Source organism: Heptranchias perlo, chromosome 2, assembly GCF_035084215.1.
Source record: "Heptranchias perlo isolate sHepPer1 chromosome 2, sHepPer1.hap1, whole genome shotgun sequence".
Taxonomy (NCBI): domain Eukaryota; kingdom Metazoa; phylum Chordata; class Chondrichthyes; order Hexanchiformes; family Hexanchidae; genus Heptranchias; species Heptranchias perlo.
The window spans coordinates 87,999,834-88,019,985 of record NC_090326.1 but is presented as its reverse complement, the minus strand read 5'-3'; the positions used below and the strand labels follow the sequence as shown (position 1 = coordinate 88,019,985).

At 45.9% G+C, this 20,152-nt stretch overlaps 1 protein-coding gene across 1 annotated transcript in view; it reads right to left on the bottom strand.

Moving 5' to 3' along the window:
• vwde (von Willebrand factor D and EGF domains) overlaps positions 1-20,152 on the bottom strand; it is a 150,805-nt gene that overhangs the window by 6,781 nt on the left and 123,872 nt on the right. Inside the window, exons 23-27 of the mRNA XM_067995918.1 lie at positions 18,429-18,524; positions 16,971-17,066; positions 7,450-7,545; positions 4,033-4,128; positions 3,696-3,791 (exon numbers count right to left, since the gene is read on the bottom strand). Coding sequence (XP_067852019.1) covers positions 3,696-3,791; positions 4,033-4,128; positions 7,450-7,545; positions 16,971-17,066; positions 18,429-18,524 — 480 coding nt within the window. The remainder of the gene's footprint in view (positions 1-3,695; positions 3,792-4,032; positions 4,129-7,449; positions 7,546-16,970; positions 17,067-18,428; positions 18,525-20,152) is intronic.

Here is a 20,152-nt window from a genome sequence, read left to right as displayed (position 1 = left end):
TCTTAAGTGATATTGGAGCTGCACTCATCCAGACAAGTTGAGAGTATTCCATCACTCTTTGACTTGTGCCTTGTAGTGGTGGAGAGGATTTGGAGTGTCAAGAGGTGAGCAACTTGTCACAGAATATCCAGCCTCTAGTAGCCACGGCATTCATATGGCTGGTCCAGTTGAGATTCCGGACAACGGTGACCTGCAGGATGTTGATGGTGGGGCATACTGAAATAGTAATGACTTGCAGCCACAGATATTTGCCTGCACTGCTCTCTCTGTGGCTATGAAGGTCACGACCGTAGCCAATTTTTATGGCACTGGGTTATTTCAGGCAGCCACGGGGGATCTCAGCCAGGGTTCCATATGGGCACATGTTCATCAGCTAACTGATGCACTTTTCAGGAGGCCTGTTGAATTATCCAATTTGACATTACTACAAGGCAACAGCGAGATTAGGGCCATCCAGTTTTATGGGGTTTGTGGCTTTTCCAAAGTCCAGGGTGTGATAGATGGCACCCATTTTGCTTTGTGAGCTTCTACAGTTAACCCACTTCAACTTCCTCAACAGAAAAGCTCCATGAACGTACAGATTATGTGACAACATGCAAAGGATCCTGCACGTCAACGTGAGATTGGATGTTATTACGATGCATTCATCCTTTGGCTCTCCCTAAGCTCTTCAAGGAAATAAATCACATCATTGGATGGCTTGTGGGTGACAAAGCGTAATTCTAGCTCCCAGGTATAATGACCTCACTAATAATTGCATGAACAGAAGTAGAAGAACATTACAGTGAAGCACATGCCTCTACCAGAGTGGTAATTGAGAGAACCATTGGGGTTTTATAGGGGCATTTTGCTACCTTGACAGGAAATGAATGGCTTTACAGTGCACCCCAGCTCATGTGTCACGCATTGTTGTAGCCTGTTTGCACAACTTCGCCATATGAAAAGGATTGGCCACAGATAAATTTGAAGAAGTGGCCCTATTTGTTTTGGAGGCAGAAGTACATGTAGTAGATGGAGGAGAGTATCATTCAGAGGACACCTCAGCGACAGCTGCAAAGGGCATCAGAACAGAACTGATCACTGAAGTCTCTTCTGTTTAAAAGTCTACCTTAACTCCTTCTCCCCTTTCAAATAAAGGATTAATCTTTCAATTCAGTACCCATCCTAGGATATCAGAACACATCAGACCTCTTTGCCCCTTCAGACCATGTCAATGATAATCACCTGATTGAGTAAGTTAGCATGAAATAAGTACACCTTTTTCTGTATGACTCTAATCACCATGAATAACAAAGTACAATATATGTGCACCTTCTCTTTTAATACAACAAACTCCGAAGCGAAGAGAATCCAATCTACTCTCTCCCCATATTATGCTTCCCCTGGATGACGAAACGTGCCTTCCTTTCTCCTAGTCTAGTGGCTCTCCTAGGTGCAACCTGAAGGTCAATATCATGAGATGGTGATTGGCTGCTCATGTGCTACAAAAGACTTAAGGGACTGATGTGGCAGTTTGCTCCTGGGAGGGAGCCTCTGCTGGCTGCATCTCTGGAGCTTCTGCCTGTGCATCCTGGTGTCACCTCTAACATGGCACTGGTGTGCTGCTCTGATGGGTAAGGCGGGATGCCTGGCATGTGCTGCTGTCCTGAGGGAGATCCCCCACTGCCACCAGAGCTGAAGGCTGTGCTTCCATAAAGAAGGAGACACTGACTGGTCCCTGGATGCTTCTTAGGTGAGGGACTGTGGCAGATCCCAGTGAAGCTGCAATGAAGGATAAACTTCATGACGTTGCTGCAAACGAGAGCTGTAAACTCTGCAGTTACACCTGGTAGTTGCTGCACATTTGCAGAGACTGACCTCAAAGTCTGCATGGAGGTATGATGTTCCTTGAATGTGCTTCATTTTAGGTGAGCACCCATGAGTTTTGGGTCCTACAACTCTAAAACAATGGGCAACAGTCTTGTCAGCCTTCAGTGGGAAGGTGGCAACCCTTCAACCAGTCCTCTGGTTCCTTCGTGCTCTGTGAATTACCTGGTGCCACATCTTCATCATTTTATCTAATTCCCTCTAGATGAAAGTATCTAAGCTGGTGTGTGGAAGTGAAAAAACAGGGGGTTAGATCAAGAGGGTTCTGGTAGAGGAACATGCGGTAGGATCTTGGTCCAGGGACTCATGGTTAGGTTTGACCTTCACAACCTTTCCCTCTTCATCATTATCCTCATTGGCATTGTCATCCTCATTGTCCACACTGAAGAATTTCCTTCTTTCTTGTTCCTCTTCCTGCTCTTCCTCTACTTATTATCTTCCTCATCATGCTGCCCGTTGCTTTGATGGATCAGCAGAAAAGGAGGGTGAGGATAACTCCTCTGGGATTAAGGAGATAGGAAATGATGTGGAAGTTTGTGGCTGTGCGCTGCTTCACAGGGATGCTGTGGCAGCTGTGTAGGTATGAATCCACTAACCTGGCGCCAGCACTGTGCCACTGACCTCGCCATCTCCCACGGCTAAAGCAGAGTGCCTCCCCAACAGCTCCACGGCCTGCTCCTCACAGGGGTTGAGCTCTTTAATGTGAGGGATGTCGCCTCAGGTCGCTTGCCTCTAATGGACATTGCGCACAAGTTTCTCCTGAAACGAGATTTAGTGAATTAGGTGAAGGTTAGCAGTTGAAGGATGTCTCCAGGTGACAATGGACAGCTAATACAAGGGATGTATGGTATCACCCTGTTAAAATGGAGGCAGGGCTTCTAACCTTCTGCATGCAAGTAAGTGTTCTTAGGGGAGATGGCGACACATACTGTAAGATTCTTAGTTTGTGCCCCCGTTAATCAAAGTGCAGTGTGAAAGGTTAGTTGTACAGGTCTTAATTTTGGAGGGTGAAGAGTGTGTTGGTGCCCAAAGTGCCCAAGGGAGAAAAGTGAGAATGACCATTTCTTACTTTGTCTGTTCTGGTCAGGTCATTGAACTTCCTGCGGCATTGGTCTGAAGTTCTGTTGGTGAGAGAGTTAGCACACAGTGCCAGTGCCATCTCTCTACACATAGCACAAGAGACATTTTTTTTTTACAGCTTCCTCCCATGGAAACCCAGCAGTCTCTCCCTCCTCTCCTTGAGGTCAGTCTCAATGAAATTATGAGCTGTTCTTATGTTCGTCTTTGCTATGCCTTTGTTCCTTCTTCGGCTGTCTGTGCCAGATTCTCCAATGGAAGACATTATTGAAAAGGGGTACAAAGTCTGGTGTAGCTACCTGACAGTGATCTGATTGAGTCAAACAATTTCTTACGTACCTGCTGCTCCCTCAGCCTGTTGCTGCAATCTTTAGCCAGACTTGGCTTTTCAAAGGATGCGGTCTTAATTTCAAGCACCCTCAGCACAGTACTCCTGCTTTACTAGGGATCTGCATTGGAGCTCCTGCAATGAATATGCTAATAAGCCGACCTATGAAATGTTCACTGGTGCAAATCTCATGCAATTTGCCATGTGGAATTTTGGGGCCCTTTTATCCAAAGATTTTAATATCAGTTGTTGAATTTAACTGCTGAAGGAGAAAAGAAGAAAGGAACAGCTAAGATAATTACATTTATTTATCATCAAATTTCCAGCTACTATCAGATCTATTTGACACATATTTTGACCTTGCAAGCACCCTCAGAGCGTATAAATTAGGATGGTACAAGCAACTGTCTTGAAAGCGGCTTACGTATTTGACAATGCAGTCCTTCCCATCCGGGCACACAATGGCAAGTGCTGGGTCCTATGCATTCTCCTCCATTCTTGCACTTCTGTAGACAGACAGCTAAATTGACACAACATAAGATATTGATTACTGCATGTTTCAATTTGAATTTCATAGGATTTAAAAAATACAGAGATACAGAGTTTGAAGGATACAGTGCTTGTAGTTCAAAACAACTTTGTCCAAAACACAAGATTTAAAGCTACTGTGCTTTGAGAAGTAGAGGCCTTGAAGTGGCCTATATCTCTCAATAACATCAGCATGAATGTGCTTTAGGAACAATGTTAAAATTCGGACTTACGTATGTTACATCTTCTCCCTCTCCATCCTGACACGCAAGAGCAGACATTGGGACCCACACACTTTCCTCCATTCGTGCACATTGGCTCACAGACACCTTTAAAAGAAAGAACTGTGTCATATATAACAATTTATGCTCATATTTCATTACGCAGTTAAAAGAATGTACGCAAGTGCTTTACAAAGGGGGAAGGAGACACAGAGGAAGTAAAGGAATTTGGAGGAGGGATGACAGCGTGGGAGTCTTATAAAAGCAGAGAGAAATATCAAGGTGAAGTGATTTTAGAAGGGAGTTTCAGTGGGCAGAAACAATGGCTGTAAAATCAATCTCTGATGGTGAAGAGGGTAAGAGAGAAGCAGTAATCCAGAGTCAGAGGAATGGATAATGTGGGCTAGGACATATGGTTGGAGAAGATTACACATATAGGGTGGAGTTGGGCTATGGAATAATGTGAAAACAAGGACAAGAATCTTGATATGTTTCTTTTTATAACTCTCCCACTGCTGGATTTCCACTTTTCCTTGCATTTGCCTAAGCCTTTTCTTTTTTTAACCTCATTTGTTGACCATGGTTGCTTAACTACACAAGTGCATTTTGGGGTCATGTGCTAATTTTGTATCATACCAAATACAAGTTAACATGCAGGTACAGCAGGCAATTAGGAAGGCAAATGGTATGCTGGCCTTTATTGCAAGGGGGTTGGAGTATAAGAGTAAGGAAGTGTTGCTGCAACTTTACAGGGCTTTAGTGCGACCACACCTGGAGTACTGTGTACAGTTTTGTTCTCCTTACCTAAGGAAAAATAAACTTGCCTCCGAGGCGGTGCAACGAAGGTTCACTAGATTGATTCCTGGGATGAGAGGGTTGTCCTATGAGGAACGATTGAGTAAAATGGGCCTATACCCTCTGGAGTTTAGAAGAATGAGAGGTGATCTCATTGAAACATATAAGATTCTAAGAGGGCTTGACAGGGTAGATGCTGAGAGGGTGTTTCCCCTGGCTGGAGAGTCTAGAACTAGGGGACATAGACTCAGGATAAGGGGTCGGCCATTTAGGACTGAGATGAGGGGGAATTTCTTATCTCAGAGGGTTGTGAATCTTTGGAATTCTCTGCCCCTGAGGGCTGTGGATGCTCAGTCATTGAGTATATTCAAGACTGAGATTGATAAACTTTTGGACTCTAAGGGAATCAATGGATATGGGGATTGGACAGGAAAGTGGAGTTGAGGTCGAAGATCAGCCAGGATCTTAAAGAATGGCGGAGCAGGCTCGAGGAGCTGTATGGCCTACTCCTGCTCCTATTTCTTATGTTTCTTATGTTCTTTGACTACTTCCCACTGTTTGTCCATGGGTTTACCCATTAACAGTTCAATTTATTTCTCATCCCTTTGAATTTTGCCTTACTTAAAACCTACAGTAACAAAGACCCCCACCCCCAAAATTGAACAAAAACAGAGTATTACCTCATGAACTTCATATACATAAATATATTATAAAGAATAATTCAGGTTGGAACACGTTTCAAGGATGTAATACATCTTGCGGTTCAGATGAAATGGAAATATAGTTAGAACTGCCCTGCTTAAAGGTGTCAGTGGAACCTTTCAATATGTTATAGCTTCATAACACATTCCGACCCATGCTATCTTATGCGTAGTAATCGCATACAGTATAATGGAGCTTAAAAACACACTTGTTATATGACAAATACCGATGTAATTTAAAGTAATTTATCCTCTATAACACATTTATACCTTTTAGCTAGATGCTTCCTGATGCATTTACATGGCTAAGAAATACTATACAAATGAAACAACAAAGCTTGCTTGATTAAAGTTTTTGTTAACAAATTAACAATTCTGAGTTCTATAGTCAGCCTCATTTTTCAACCTATTATTTCACAGCTGTCTGTGACATATCCTTTCCTTTTAATATATGAGTATCTTATTAAGCCTAGAGGCTCAATTATCATAAGTTCCCACCCAAGGGAGTTGTACAAAAATGCCACATATTTACAATGTTTCTAATTACACTAATCACTGTGCTTAATCAAAAATGTTGCAATTCAGAGCTCAGCCCAATACAATTGAAGTCTCAGTGGTACGTGACTATCTGAGTAAATGGTGTCAAAAAGTATACTGTGGAGGTGTACTTCTTTATATTCATTCATGGGGTGTGGGCATTGCTGGCAAGGCTGGTAGAGGTCGTGGGTTTGGGAGGTGCTGTCGAAGAAGCCTTGGAGAGTTGCTGAAGTGCATCCTGTGGATGGTACACACTGCAGCCACGGTGTGCTGGTGGTGGAGGGAGTGAATGTTTAAGGTAGTGGATGGGATGTCAATCAAGTGAGCTGCTTTGTCCTGGATGATGTTGAGCTTCTTTAGTGTTGTTGGAGCTCCACTCATCCAGGCAAGTGGAGAGTATTCCATCACACTCCTGACTAGTGCCTTGCAGATGGTGGAAAGGCTTTGGAGTCAGGTGGTGAGTCATTCGCCACAGCCTCTGACCTGCTCTTGTAGCCGCAGTATTTATATGGCTTTTCCAGTTAAGTTTCTGGTCAATGGTGACCCCCAGGATGTTGACGGTGGGGTATTCGGCGATGGTAATGCCGTTGAATGTCAAGGGGAGGTGGTTAGACTCTCCCCTGTCTGAGATGGTCATTGCCTGGCAATTGTCTGGAGCGAATGTTACTTGCCACTTATCAGCCCAAGCCTGAATGTTGTCTAGGTCTTTGCTGCATGCGGGTATATGACTGCATCATTACACACAAGTGAGAGTTTATCATGGGTTCTATGGTTGATCGAAGCAAAGAAGATTTCCTAAATTCTTTGCAATAACATGAGGTTTCTTTCAGATGTTGCCTGATTATACTGTATTAGGTATCAAGTTCTCTTTCTTCCTCCCCTCCTATCGGGAAGGCAGCGACTCATGCTAAAATTGAGTTTCACAGATGTCAGGTACTTTGGTACCTCACCGCCTGATACTGTTCATGGTGAGTGAGTGTCACATCTTGACAACAAGTGTTGGCAAGCTATTCAAGCAAGCTAACAAATACGATGAAAGATGAGGGAAAAAAAATACATGGACAAAATAGATTCTTTAAATAAAACTGAGGTAAAAAGGATTTTGCTTTAGAAATGATGCAAAAATGGTGCTGTAGTTCTAAAAATATAATTCAATTCTGAATAGTCTGAAATAATTGTTTTAATTTCAAGGCTGTTTTTCATTTGAGCAACCTTAACTCTTTCCTTCATTCCAGATGTTCTCTTTTTTGAACTTGCAAACAGACCGGCACAGACCTGTTTTGGATATGAAAGTGTCTGTAAAGCCCCTGGAGCTATTATGGTGTTGATTAAATGAATGGGGTCAGAGACTAGGTTAGATTATTTGAATGGATTTATACTTTAACATGACCCTTACTTTTCTGACATCTTTTTCCCGTGTAGCCATCTGGACAAGAACAGACGTTATTTCTCATACAGTGACCGCCATTCTTGCAAGGAGGACTGCAAATTGCTAAAGAAAGCAAAGTAATTTAAACATTGTGTATTGAAGTACAAGCAAAACATGCAATCATCTGTAATATTTACAGTGTCCCCCTAATAAATGTACAGCATTTATAAAGAATGGTGCCGCAGATTTCTGCCTTTCCTCGGCTGCAGACTTAACCAATGGCTCTGACTGACATCATTATTTCAGAGTAATTGTATAAATTGGTGAAAATACCAGAGAGGAAATAGTTATTTGTATTTTCTTTATGAAGTTATCCTACCTGCGTTTTAAATGAATATACTTATAATGAAAGTTTATAATTTACAGAAATCCATTGGTTTTCGATCTTACTGATACATACCCTTTAGTCCTATAAAGTGTGACCACACAGTCCAAAATAAATTCATAGAATCATTTATTTCAGTAAGGCCTTCGATAAAGTCCCCCACAGGAGACTGGTCAAGAAGGTACGAGCCCATGGAATCCAGGGTGCCTTGGCACTTTGGATACAAAACTGACTTAGTGGCAGAAGGCAGAGGGTGATGGTCGAAGGTTGTTTTTGTGACTGGAAGCCTGTGGCCAGTGGGGTACCACAGGGATCGGTGCTGGGTCCCTTGCTGTTTGTGGTCTACGTTAATGACTTGGATATGAATGTAAAAGGTATGATCAGTAAGTTCGCTGATGATACAAAAATTGGTAGGGTAGTAAATAGCGAGGAGGATAGCCTCAGTCTGCAGGACGATATAGATGGGTTGGTCGGATGGGCGGAACAGTGGCAAATGGAATTTAACCCGGAAAAGTGCGAGGTGATGCACTTCGGAGGGACTAACAAGGCAAGGGAATACACAATGAATGGGAGGACCCTAGGCAAGACAGAGGGTCAGAGGGATCTTGGTGTGCAAGTTCACAGATCCCTGAAGGCGGCGCAACAGGTAGATAAGGTGGTAAAGAAGGCATATGGGATACTTGCCTTTATTAGCCGAGGCATAGAATATAAGAGCAAGGAGGTTATGATGGAGCTGTATAAAACACTGGTTAGGCCACAGCTGGAGTACTGTGTGCAGTTCTGGTCGCCACACTACAGGAAGGATGTGATCGCTTTGGAGAGGGTGCAGAGGAGATTCACCGGGATGTTACCAGGGCTGGAGCGCTTCAGCGATGAAGAGCGACTGGGAAGATTGGGTTTGTTTTCCTTGGAGCAGAGGAGGCTGAGGGGGAACATGATTGAGGTGTACAAAATTATGAGGGGCACAGATAGGATGGATACTAAGGAGCTTTTTCCCTTCGTTGAGGGTTCTATAACAAGGGGACATAGATTCAAGGTAAAAGGCGGGAGGTTTAGAGGGGATTTGAGAAAGAACTTTTTCACCCAGAGGGTGGTTGGAGTCTGGAACTCACTGCCTGAAAGGGTTGTGGAGGCAGGAACCCTCACAACATTCAAGAAGCATTTGGATGAGCACTTGAAATGCCATAGCATACAAGGCTACGGACCAAATGCTGGAATATGGGATTAGAGTAGACAGGGCTTGATGGCCGGCGCGGACACGATGGGCCGAAGGGCCTCTATCCGTGCTGTATAACTCTATGACTATGACTCTATAGACATATTAGTACAAAAGGATGCAATTTAACCCAAAGTTCTTTGGATGGGGCTAGCCCTCACCATAACTATTACCTCTAATTCCATCCAGAAATTATAGAAATTACAGCGCAGAAGGAGATCATGCCATCAATTTTATATGCTAGTGCTAGTCCTTTATCTGGAACAATCTACTCTAATTTCATTTTTGTGTCCTTGGCAGTGGGCGAGGCTCCTCACTGGCAGCGCAGACCTGTAAAACTGGCCCAAGAAGTTTAACCACAATGCAGGCAAGACTAACTGGCCTATCATTTCCTGGCATACACATTTCCTTTTTTTTTGAACAGGTGTGTAACATTTGCCAATTTGCAGTCCTTTGGCACAATTCCTTACTTACAAAGATTTTTGGAAAATTATGATTAGTACCTCAGCGATCTCCTCTCTTACTCACTCACTACTCTGGGATCAATACCTGATGACTTTTATTTTTCATTTTAGTAATTTTTTTCAAATAGTTTCTTTTTGATTTTTTAAAATCTCCAGTAGTGGCTCTTCCACATCCTCCTCAGATACTCCTACAGTTCTTTCAGTCCCACTTTCACCTTCCTCTGTAAATTGGGCCAAAGTACTTATTGAGCACCTCTGCTATTCCCTCACAATTAAGCACAAGATAGCCCCTTTCATCTCTAAGTGTTCCTAACCCTTCTTTGATATCAGTTTGCTTCTTATGTGCTTGTAATAGGTCTTGCTAATTCCCTTGATGTTGATTATAACTCTTCTTTCATGCTCCCTCTTACCTTTTGAATCTCTTTTTTTGTTTCTCTTTCATTCTTGTCATATTTCTCATAGTTTTTTTATATTGTCCCCCCATATTTATATGGTTCTTTTTTAAACTTAATTTTTGCTCTAATCTCTCTATTTATACATGGAACCGCAGCTGTTGATATAACTCCTTTATTCCTAGTCAGAATGTATTTGAACAGCATTGACCTATCACTTTATAAAATATCTCCTACTGCTTATCTGCTGTTTGACCTGCCATTTTTTTCCTACAAATTAATCTGGGTTAGGTCCTTTTTCTTCCCACTGAAATTAGCTAATTTCCAGTTCAATACTGTTATCTTCTACTACTCTTATTTTCAACCTGAACCTAATTAGTTTATAGTCACAATTTTCCAAGTTTTCTCCTACCTTCAAGTCACTTAGTTGTCCTGTTTCATTCTCCAGAAACAGATCTGGCATTGCATCCTTCCTTGTGGGACGTGCAAATTAAAGCAACAGTCCTGAATACATTCTAAGAACATCTCCCCCTTTGACCACAAACTTTTGTTCTTCCCAGTGTAACTTAGGATAGTTCAAGTCACCCTTAGTACAACGACTGCAAACTTTTCTAAAATGTCTACAAATCTCATCCTCAGTTTAATTCCCACTATTCAATAGTCTATAATGTAGTCCCAGTGATATCAGACTCCTTGGGCTTAATTTTAAAAATGAAAAAAGGGTGGGTTGGGGGGCATTCAAAATTGCCACTATTTCAGACCCACCCCCAACCCGCCTCCAACCTGCCCATTTCCGGTTTTCTCCATTTTTCTGGACTTCCCGATTTCAACCCCGGGGGCTGGGATTCCCGGGCCTTCTGTTTTACACCCTACGAAAGGAGGAGAGAAGGCCTGAGACTAACAGGTAGGTGCCTAGAAAGGCACAGCTTGTGGGCCCGGAGGAGCAGGAGTGCTTCCCCCAGGCCCAACAATCCTACCTGCACCGACCCTCCAATGATCGCGGACACCCGAACCCCGATCGCGGACCCCGCCCCCCGATTCTCCCAAACCCGATCCTCCCGACCCTGATCCTCCCCCCCACTCCGATTCTCTGACCCCCGACCTTGATCCTCACACCCCCGACCCCCAATCCACCCCCTCAACGATTGCGGATGCCCGCGATGACCCCCGATCCCGACACCACTCCCCCCTGACTGACCCCCGATCACTCTCCCCGTGCCAATCTATGCTCACCCATGCCAACTTATGCCCACTCAGGCCCTCATGCCCATCCATGTCCCTCGTACCCACCCATGCCCTGTGCCTACCCAAGCTCCCCGTGCCCTCCCCCCATCCATACAAAGACTTACCTGCAGACTTACCTGAACATGTCCTCTCCCTCGCTGGTCTTCCATCTGTCAAAATCGTAAGGACGTCTGGGAAACCCGTACTAATTGGCTTTCCATTCCTCAATTTGACCCCTGCCCCCATCCTGGCTCAGTTTTAAAATTGAGCCCCATATCATTTCTTAACTCTACCCAGAGAGACTCTGAGGGTGATTTTAAACCCCAAGAGTGGGTGGGTTGGGATAGGAGTTGAAAATAGTTGTTTTTTGGGTCGCGACAGCAACCAGGCTTTATTTCCGAGTTTAACGTCGGCGCGTAGAAGTACAGGCTTCCCACTGGGAATGCAAAGTCTGAAAATTTTGTGGTTGTGACCCAAGAAAACAACTATTTTCAATTCCCACCTGCCCCCAACCCACCCGTTCTTGGGGTTTAAAATCACCCCCTCTATCTGAGCACAACCATCAGTAAAACTGTTCCTTTCTATGGCTTCGATCATGTTCTTTATTAATAAGGACAACTCTTCTAAAAACGTTATCCCTGGGAATAGTTAGTTCCTAGACTTGTCTGGTTGAAGCCAAGTTTCCGTCAAGGCTGCAACATCATGGGCTCGATTTTAGCGTCGGGTTTCCTGTGCGTTATTGGCGGGGCGGGCTCCAAAATGTCAATTTCCACGTGCGGGAGCGGATCGCGCCGAGATCCCAGCCACTTCCGGGTGCTGCGCTGACGTGCGGGGCTGCGTGCGCAGACCCCGCTGGTGGGAATCCCGCAGGCAATTAAAGCCAGCGGGGTTCCACTTGAGTGTACTTACCTTGCTTGTTGAGGTCATTAAATGAGCTGAATCAGCTGTCAAAACAGGAAGTGTGGGATTTTAGCTTCAACGCAGTGTGTTACTGGGGGAAACAGTCTCCCTTCAACCGGTCGTGTTCCAGCCAGCAGCCTGTGGCAGCTGCCAAGGTGCACTCCACAGCGGGTGGGAGAGCCCTCACCCACGCAGGAGGCCACCGCGTCACGTAGGGCAACCCCTGCCCTCCACCAACCCCTGCCAAGCCAGAGGACAGACCGACGTGAAACCGCAGCCCCAGTGCGAGGAACCACCTACCTACCCTGCACAACCCCTCAGACCAACACCTGCCAGATGGGTGGTGCGTTGACATCCTCGGAGGACGAACAGCATGACCAGCCCCAGCAGCCTCGCAGTCCACGCCGTCCGCCTCGGAGACGTGGAGCCCCCCAACACGGTGCTGTGGCACACCCACCTGCACAGCAGGAGGGAGGGCAACCACAGAGAGAGATGCGTCGCAGGAGGCACTACCCTCCGCACAGGGTGTACAGAGCGAGGCTCAGCTTCATGGACCTCTCCGAGGAGCAGTGCATACGTCGGCTCAGAGTCAATCGCCAGGTAGTCGCCGACATCTGCAGCCTCCTTAACGACGAGCTGCTCCCTGATGGACCAAGCAGCATCTTCTTACCTGTCGCCGTCAAAGTCACCACTGCCCTCAACTTCTTTGCATCCGGATCCTTCCAGGGTGCCACCGGGGACATCACCGGGGTCTGTCAGTCGTCTGCACACAAGTGCATAAGGCAGGTCACCGATGGGTTGTTCCGCAGGGCCTCGCACTACATCAACTTCGCCATGGACGAGCGCAGCCAGATGGAGAGGGCGGTTGGATTCCATGCCATGGCTGGCTTCCGACGGGTACAGGGTGTAATCGACTGCACCCACATCGCAATACGGGCGCCTCCGCATGAGCCAGGGCTGTTCATCAACAGGAAGGGGTATCACTCCATGAACTCCCAGCTCATCTGTGACCACCGCCAGAGATTCCTACACGTGTGCGCCAGATACCCCGGCAGCTGCCATGATGCCTTCGTCCTCAGGGAGTCCACCGTCCCGCCCATCCTCCAGGCACCCAACGCCGGCAACGGCTGGCTCCTCGGCGACAAGGGGTATCCCCTACACACGTGGCTCATGACGCCTCTGAGGAACCCCATCACTGAGCCGGAGCGTCGGTACAATGACAGCCACACTGCTACCAGGTCTACAATTGAGCAGACCAATTGTAGACCTGGTAGCAGGTCTACAATTGGTCTGCTCAATTGTAGACGCTTCAGGTGCCTTGATCGTTCTGGGGGAGCGCTCCAATACACACCATTCAGAGTGGGACGAATCATAGTTGTCTGCTGTGCCCTGCATAACATGGCACTACAGAGAGGGGTGCCGCTGGAGGAGGCCCAATCCACACCCGCCACCCACATTGAGGACGGCGATGAGGAGGAGGAGGAGGAGGAGGAGGACGCGGACGCGCCAGAGGATGGTGGACGACCCATGCGCCGAACCACGACTCACCGGGATGCTCGCCGGGCCAGGGAGGCACTCATACATCAACGGTTCTCCTAGAGTCAGACAGTGCGAGGCGCTCGCATCTCCTCACCTGCACATGCGAGGGGCCATACCAGCCCCCTCCACTGAAGACTGTTGCCAGTACTCCTGCACCCACAGCAGTGTGCCCAATGGGCGGCAGCAGGTGTTCGCCGTCATGATGGGCTGCACGGAACGCACCTATTGCACAGGCCGTGGAAGAATGGACGAGAGGTGGCAGGAGTGGTGAGAATATAGTGTTTAATATGTACAATGTGAGATAATATAAACAAAAAGTGTACAAATTAACAGACACCCTGGTGCATTCCCTTTGTGCTTATAACGCCTTTGGATTTCTTTTGCCGGTACCCCTACATGGTGCTACCCCTGTGGCTCCTGCAGAGGTAGTGGCAGGTTGCTCCTGTTCTCGCCCTGACCGGGTAGATGCTTTGGGCGGACGGCCCCTGTGTTTCGGTGCCCGTGAGGGCACCTCAACAGACTGCTCCTCCTGCACCGGGGCAGGGGCATACTCGGCCACCTGGAGAGGAGGCACCATTGCGGGTACTGGTTGAGAGGGGGGCAACGGGTGGGACGTGTCCCCGCTTCCATGTCCCCGGTCACCATCATCCCTCTCGTGGCCTCGGCCCACATCACCCCTTCCACCCGGCTGGACGGCAGTTTGGATGGCATGTGTGAGGCCTTGCAAGGCCACCCCTAGTGTATCCGTCAGCCTGTTTATGGCGGCGGAATGTTGCTCACCCTGAATCCGTACAGCCGTTGTCAGGGCCTGCACGGACTCGATGTGGAGCTGTGCATGATGCTCGAGGGAGGCCAGCCTGTCCTCCACCGCAGACGCTCCCGCACCTACCCGCGACACTATGTCGCCGGTACCCTCCTGTACCTGCGCCACCAATGCCCGCATGCAGGAGTTGGACTCCTCCATCGCCTGCGCAATTGTGGACAATGCGCGCGGCACCTCTCCCAGTACCTCGGCAATTAGCTGGTGCCCCTCGACAACTCTCCTTTTCACTGGTGGCCCCCTGGGTTCAGCATCTGGGTCCGGCTGAGCAGAGCCTGGAGATGAGTGCTCCCACTGACGCGGACCCTCCGCGGCTGCCCCTGCCACCAGGGTCTGCTCATGCTCACTCGTGCGCGGTGAATCACCAAGTGCTACCCCAACTAGTTGGCAAGGGGGACCCACCGAGGTGCGTATCTCTGCGCTGGTGGATGGTTGGCTCAGATGTGACGATGCACCCTCAGAGACCGCCATGTCCTCTGAGGAATCGCCCTCCTCAATTGCAGCGCTCGCAGACGGCCCTGCAAGAGAACAGAGGGCACTATGAGGCATGTGGACCAACGTTACGGTGCGCCTGATGGCAGGTGATGATACGGTCACTCGCGATCATGAGTGTTGAGTGTCAGCTTTCCCTTACCGGCCGTTTCTGCAGTGACAGACTCGCCATCTGCGACCGACAGGCAATGTGGCGTGCGGGCGAGGTCGAGCGCCTCCACCTCTGCGTCTGTGAGGTCTACCAGGTGCGGCAGGCCACCTCCGGTGCGTGCCCTTTCCCTGTTGTTCTTGCTTCTCTTCTCCTGTCAAGGCAAAACACAGATGCGTGAGTGGGTGCGTATTGCATAGTGACACGCATCGAGCATCGGTGTGGGTGGGTTGAGCGTGGAGCAGATGGATGGGAGGATGCGTGTGCCACATGCCCATCCCATTGCATGGGGATTGGGGTGTGTGGTATTGTTCGGGTGGGGACAGGGACGGTGGGTACTTGTGGGCACGGCGAGGATGGTGAGTGAGTGGCTGTGAGGATTGCTGCGGGAGCGCTGTGGTGGCTCTGCAGGAGGGGTTGTGATCTGTTTGGCGTGATGGTGGGGACGGGTTGTGGGAGGGTGTGTTGGTGTACTCACCTTGCCGGACCTAGTGAGGTCATTGAACCGCTTGCGGCACTGCTCCCATGTCCTTGGGGTGTTGGCCCTGCTGCTGACCTCCGCCGCCACCTCTGCCCATGCCTTCCTGGTGGCGGCGGCAGGGCACTTTCGTCCATCCGCAGGGAAGAGCGTGTCCCTCCTCCTCCTCACGCCCTCCAGCATCAGCTGCAGCGCAAGGTCCGAAAAACGGGGCGCAGCCTTTCCCCTCGGGTGAGCCATCATCTCTTGCCTACTGATTGCAGCAGGAGGGGCTTTGGGAGACTGCCCCTTTAAGTGGAGCTCCTACATCGCGTCGACGGTACTGCGCATGCGCAGCCCACCGGCACGCAGCTGGGGAGCGGAGAAGCCGGAAGCAGGGCTTAAGCAGTTCAATTATCCCGCGATCGCGCGGGGGACGCACGCAATTAGCCGTCCGCGTTTTCCACGCTCCCGGAGGACCACCCGCTGGGAACCCGCAGGCCTGCTAAAATCGAGCCCCATTTTCTTCCGTTCTAAATTAGTGCTTCTAGTTCTCCATATTTATTTATAATGCGTAACACATTTGTGTACAAAAACTGCAATCCTGAAATAATCATACTCAAAATTATGAAAGGGTTTGAGAGTGTGAATAGTGAAAGTTACTGATTTATTCTTTTCCTCATTTTTGAAGTATAACATTAACCAGCTTCCAATCCTTTTGTATAATTGCTGTTTCCAAAGAAGTTTGGAAAATTATAGATAGTATTTCTGCTATTTTCTTACAAGCCTTACTTAGTATTCTTTAAGTTCCTTTTAATACCATTTCCTTTTAGATACTTATATATCTATTAGTTTTTCCTCCACATTCTTCTCTGGCACTTCTCCTGTTCTTCCTTCAACTTCCTCTATAAATACAGAACACTGTCACCTTCTTCCCTTTGAGATCCACCATATCCTTTACAATTCTCTTGCTTTTGCCGTGTTTCCTTGTTAGGCTTTGGGGTATATTTTTTCTTCCATCACTGTTCCCATGCACAGACATTATAGCAGCGCAAAGAGGATTTAATACGTGCATGTTAAGCATTTGTATGAGAACAGCACTAGTGGCAAAATATACCTCTTGTTTTGACCTAATCTCCTTATTTATCTTTGGAAATCTAATCTCTGATGCAACTGCTCTTTACTCTTGGTCAGGATGATTTTAGACTATATTTAAATATTTGTTGGTCTGCTTACACTTGGTCAGAATGATTTTAATCCGTATTTTAATGTTTCATGGTCTGCTTTCCATCTAATTTACCTGCATTAGGCCCCTATTCAGCCCTCTAAAACTTTCTCATATCCAGTCCAGCAAATTGCTTCTCCTCAGGTACCTGTCATTATAACTGGTGACAATTCATACTTTACTTAAAGAAACATTTAAGTTATTCATTATGGTTCCATGTAGCTTTAGCTAATTATGTTTTATTCCCAATATATTACAATAATATTTACAGTTTCTAAAATGTTACCGTTTTGGCATTGTGATCCAAAAAATCCATTCGGACACATGCAGATGTTGGGTTTGATACACGTCCCACCATTCAAGCATACAGGGCTGCAAACAGCTGCTCACATTCAGAGAGGGAGAGAGAAAGAGAAAACTCAAAGTGATAATATAATGGCATTAAAAATACACACATGAATTGAAAGTGTCATGAAAATTAATTTAAAGAATTCAATGGTTAGGAAGGGAATGGTAAATTTTGAGATTCCACTCTCAGGTTTTATAATAGTTTGCTTATTATATGGACTTTTTGAAACTTCAAATAAAGCACATCCACTGCATTTCTTCTGTATAAATGTAAGGAGTCTTACAACACCAGGTTATAGTCCAACAGCTTTATTTAAAATCACAAGCTTTCGGAGGCTTCCTCCTTAGTCAGGTGAGTGTGGGATTCCATGAAAGGTACCGCATATATAGTCAGAGAACAATGCCTGGTGATTACAGATAATCTTTCCAACTGCCCATTATCAAGGCAATCAAAGGAGTTGAATAGTGTTCAGACAGAGAGACATTACACTATTCAACTCCTTTGATTGCCTTGATAATGGGCAGTTGGAAAGATTATCTGTAATCATCAGGCATTGTTCTCTGACTATATATGCCGTACCTTTCATGGAATCCCATACTCACCTGACGAAGGAGGAAGCCTCCGAAAGCTTGTGATTTTAAATAAAGCTGTTGGACTATAACCTGGTGTTGTAAGACTCCTTACATTTGTCCACCCCAGTCCATCACCGGTATCTCCACATCATTTCTTCTGTATAGGCATTCAGTAATTTCCTCTGTGTGTTTGTGTGCGCGTATGTGTGTAAGGTTGTTTTCCTAGGATTGCGTGGTTTTTGGACCACCTCACATGGTAAATCAGGGTGACAAATTTGGTGTTTGTTTAAAAATGTCAATCAATATTTTTCTCATCGGATTTTTAATATACAGGGAAGTATTCGAATAAAAGTACTCCCTGTAGACGTTTCTCCCCATTAAAAGAAACAGGTGGATCCTAAAGGCAAAACTTGAAATTTGAAGAATTGGATGAAAATTTTTAAAAACATGAACCTATAGCAGAAAACCACCCCATGTCACTCAACATTGTAAGTGATTATGCTGCAGAAACACTATCCTTTAGTGATCTATTTGGTTTATAGTGAAGTTGTAAACTAGTTTTGCAGCCAAAATTTGACACGGAGCCAGTGCTCAGAATCGATTAATTGGTAATGATATAGCCCTACGTGCAGTTTTATTTTAATTTAAATATAGTATTGTGCAATTAAAATACAGCTATAGCCATTACTAAAATATGTAATCAACTGCTACTTGTCATCAGTTAAAAAGATGTAATCTGTGAAACATCAGAATATCGTACCATGCAACAAAATGGAGCAGGAAAGTATGAAACATTAATGGAATAAATAATCCTATTTCTTACCTGTGTTACATGTGGGACCATACCAGCCAGACCTGCACTGGCAGACATCTGGAGAGACACATTCACCTCCATTTTCACAATGCCTATTGCAGACCACTACAGACACAGAAATAATAGATAAATAAGTAACAATTAATCTAAAGAAATCACGTAAAAATGAGTCTTTCTCTGAGGAAGTGCAAAGATTTAGCAATCATTTATAATATTCGTCAAATCAGGTTTCAATAATGAAAACTATTCTTAACTTTTTTTTTACTATACTAAAATATTTGCTTATGGATTTAAAAATTCAACAAAAAAGTCCTCTTTAGCAGACAGCATTGTAGTGGGAAAGTGCGTATGATGTACGTAATTGGGTGCAAATTTACTTTGCAGAAGCAATTTGGAACAATTAAGAGTACGTTTTTGTGCTGTTGATAATTGTTTGGCGATATCTATAGGTTGGTGTCTGTGCTTGAGTCCAAGTGATGCTAGGCCAGTTGTGGGGTGGGGGGGGGGTGCGGTGGTAGGGCGAACGAGGGACCATGAGTAAATGATCACTCCTGCAGAATATATTTGCTTACAAACTTTAAATTACTAGCTACAGCCCCAGCAGAAAATGTTAAATTCCAAGTCCATTTCAACCCTCACTCCAGTTTCTAGGATAGGGTTTGGTTCAGTCAGAGCAATCAGTTGTTTCAAGATTGGCGAGTATCTTATACATCAACTTCGCCTATCCTTTCCTTCTCTGATTATGAAAGACGTGCTTTGCCTCTGCTCAATGCCTGATGGGGAACATATATGGAGAAGCATAGACAAATCCCCTTGATTGAGCATTCCATTCCAACAGGGCCTCCTCTACTGTACTCTCAAATGAAATAGGAACATACAAATGTCCAGGATTAAAAACACCCATTTACGACCATCTGGTCAGCCCCAGAGTTCAAAAACAGAATACACAGTTCATTGCCTATGTCGCTCAATTGATTTCCTCATCAAATACCTGTCCAACTCCCTAGTTATCAGCCTAATCACCTTGCTGGGCAGTCCTATCCAAACATGCACCACTCTATGAAATAGTTATATCTGATCAATCTATTCACCTTACTCTCTGGGATTCATCTCATGCCCCAGTGTTATTGTTCTTGGGGCCATGGCAAACAGTTTCTCAGGTTTCAACTTGTTAATAATCTTAAGGATCTTGGGTATGTGAATAAGATCCCTTTTCAGTCTTCTTTCCTCTAGTGTAAACAAACTCAGCTTCTGCAGTTTCTCCTTGTAGCACAGGTATCAGGTATTAGATGGGCAGTCCTTTGCTGCACCTTTATCAGCGTTATGGCGTCCTTCCTATAGTATGTTGGCTAGAAATGAACAGAATACTCCAAGTGGGGATGGACCAATAACCTGTATAGGCTCAGTATCACATCCTGTGATTTGTGCTCTACCCCATGCACTGTGCTAGATTCAATTTGCTTTATTTACTACTGCCACACACATGTGCAATGACCTGGCCACCAATACACCCAGATGCTTTCCCTGTGCTGTATCCTGTAGAGTAACAATATTTAGTTTACAATGTTTATTCTTCTTCCCTGATCTCACCTGTTTCATAGTATCATAGAAGGTACAGCACAGGAGAAGGCCATTCGGCCCATTATGCCTGTGCCTGGCTCTTTGAAAGATCTATCCAATTAGTCCCATTCCCCTGCTCTTTCCCCATAGCCCTGTAATTTTTCCCCTTCAAG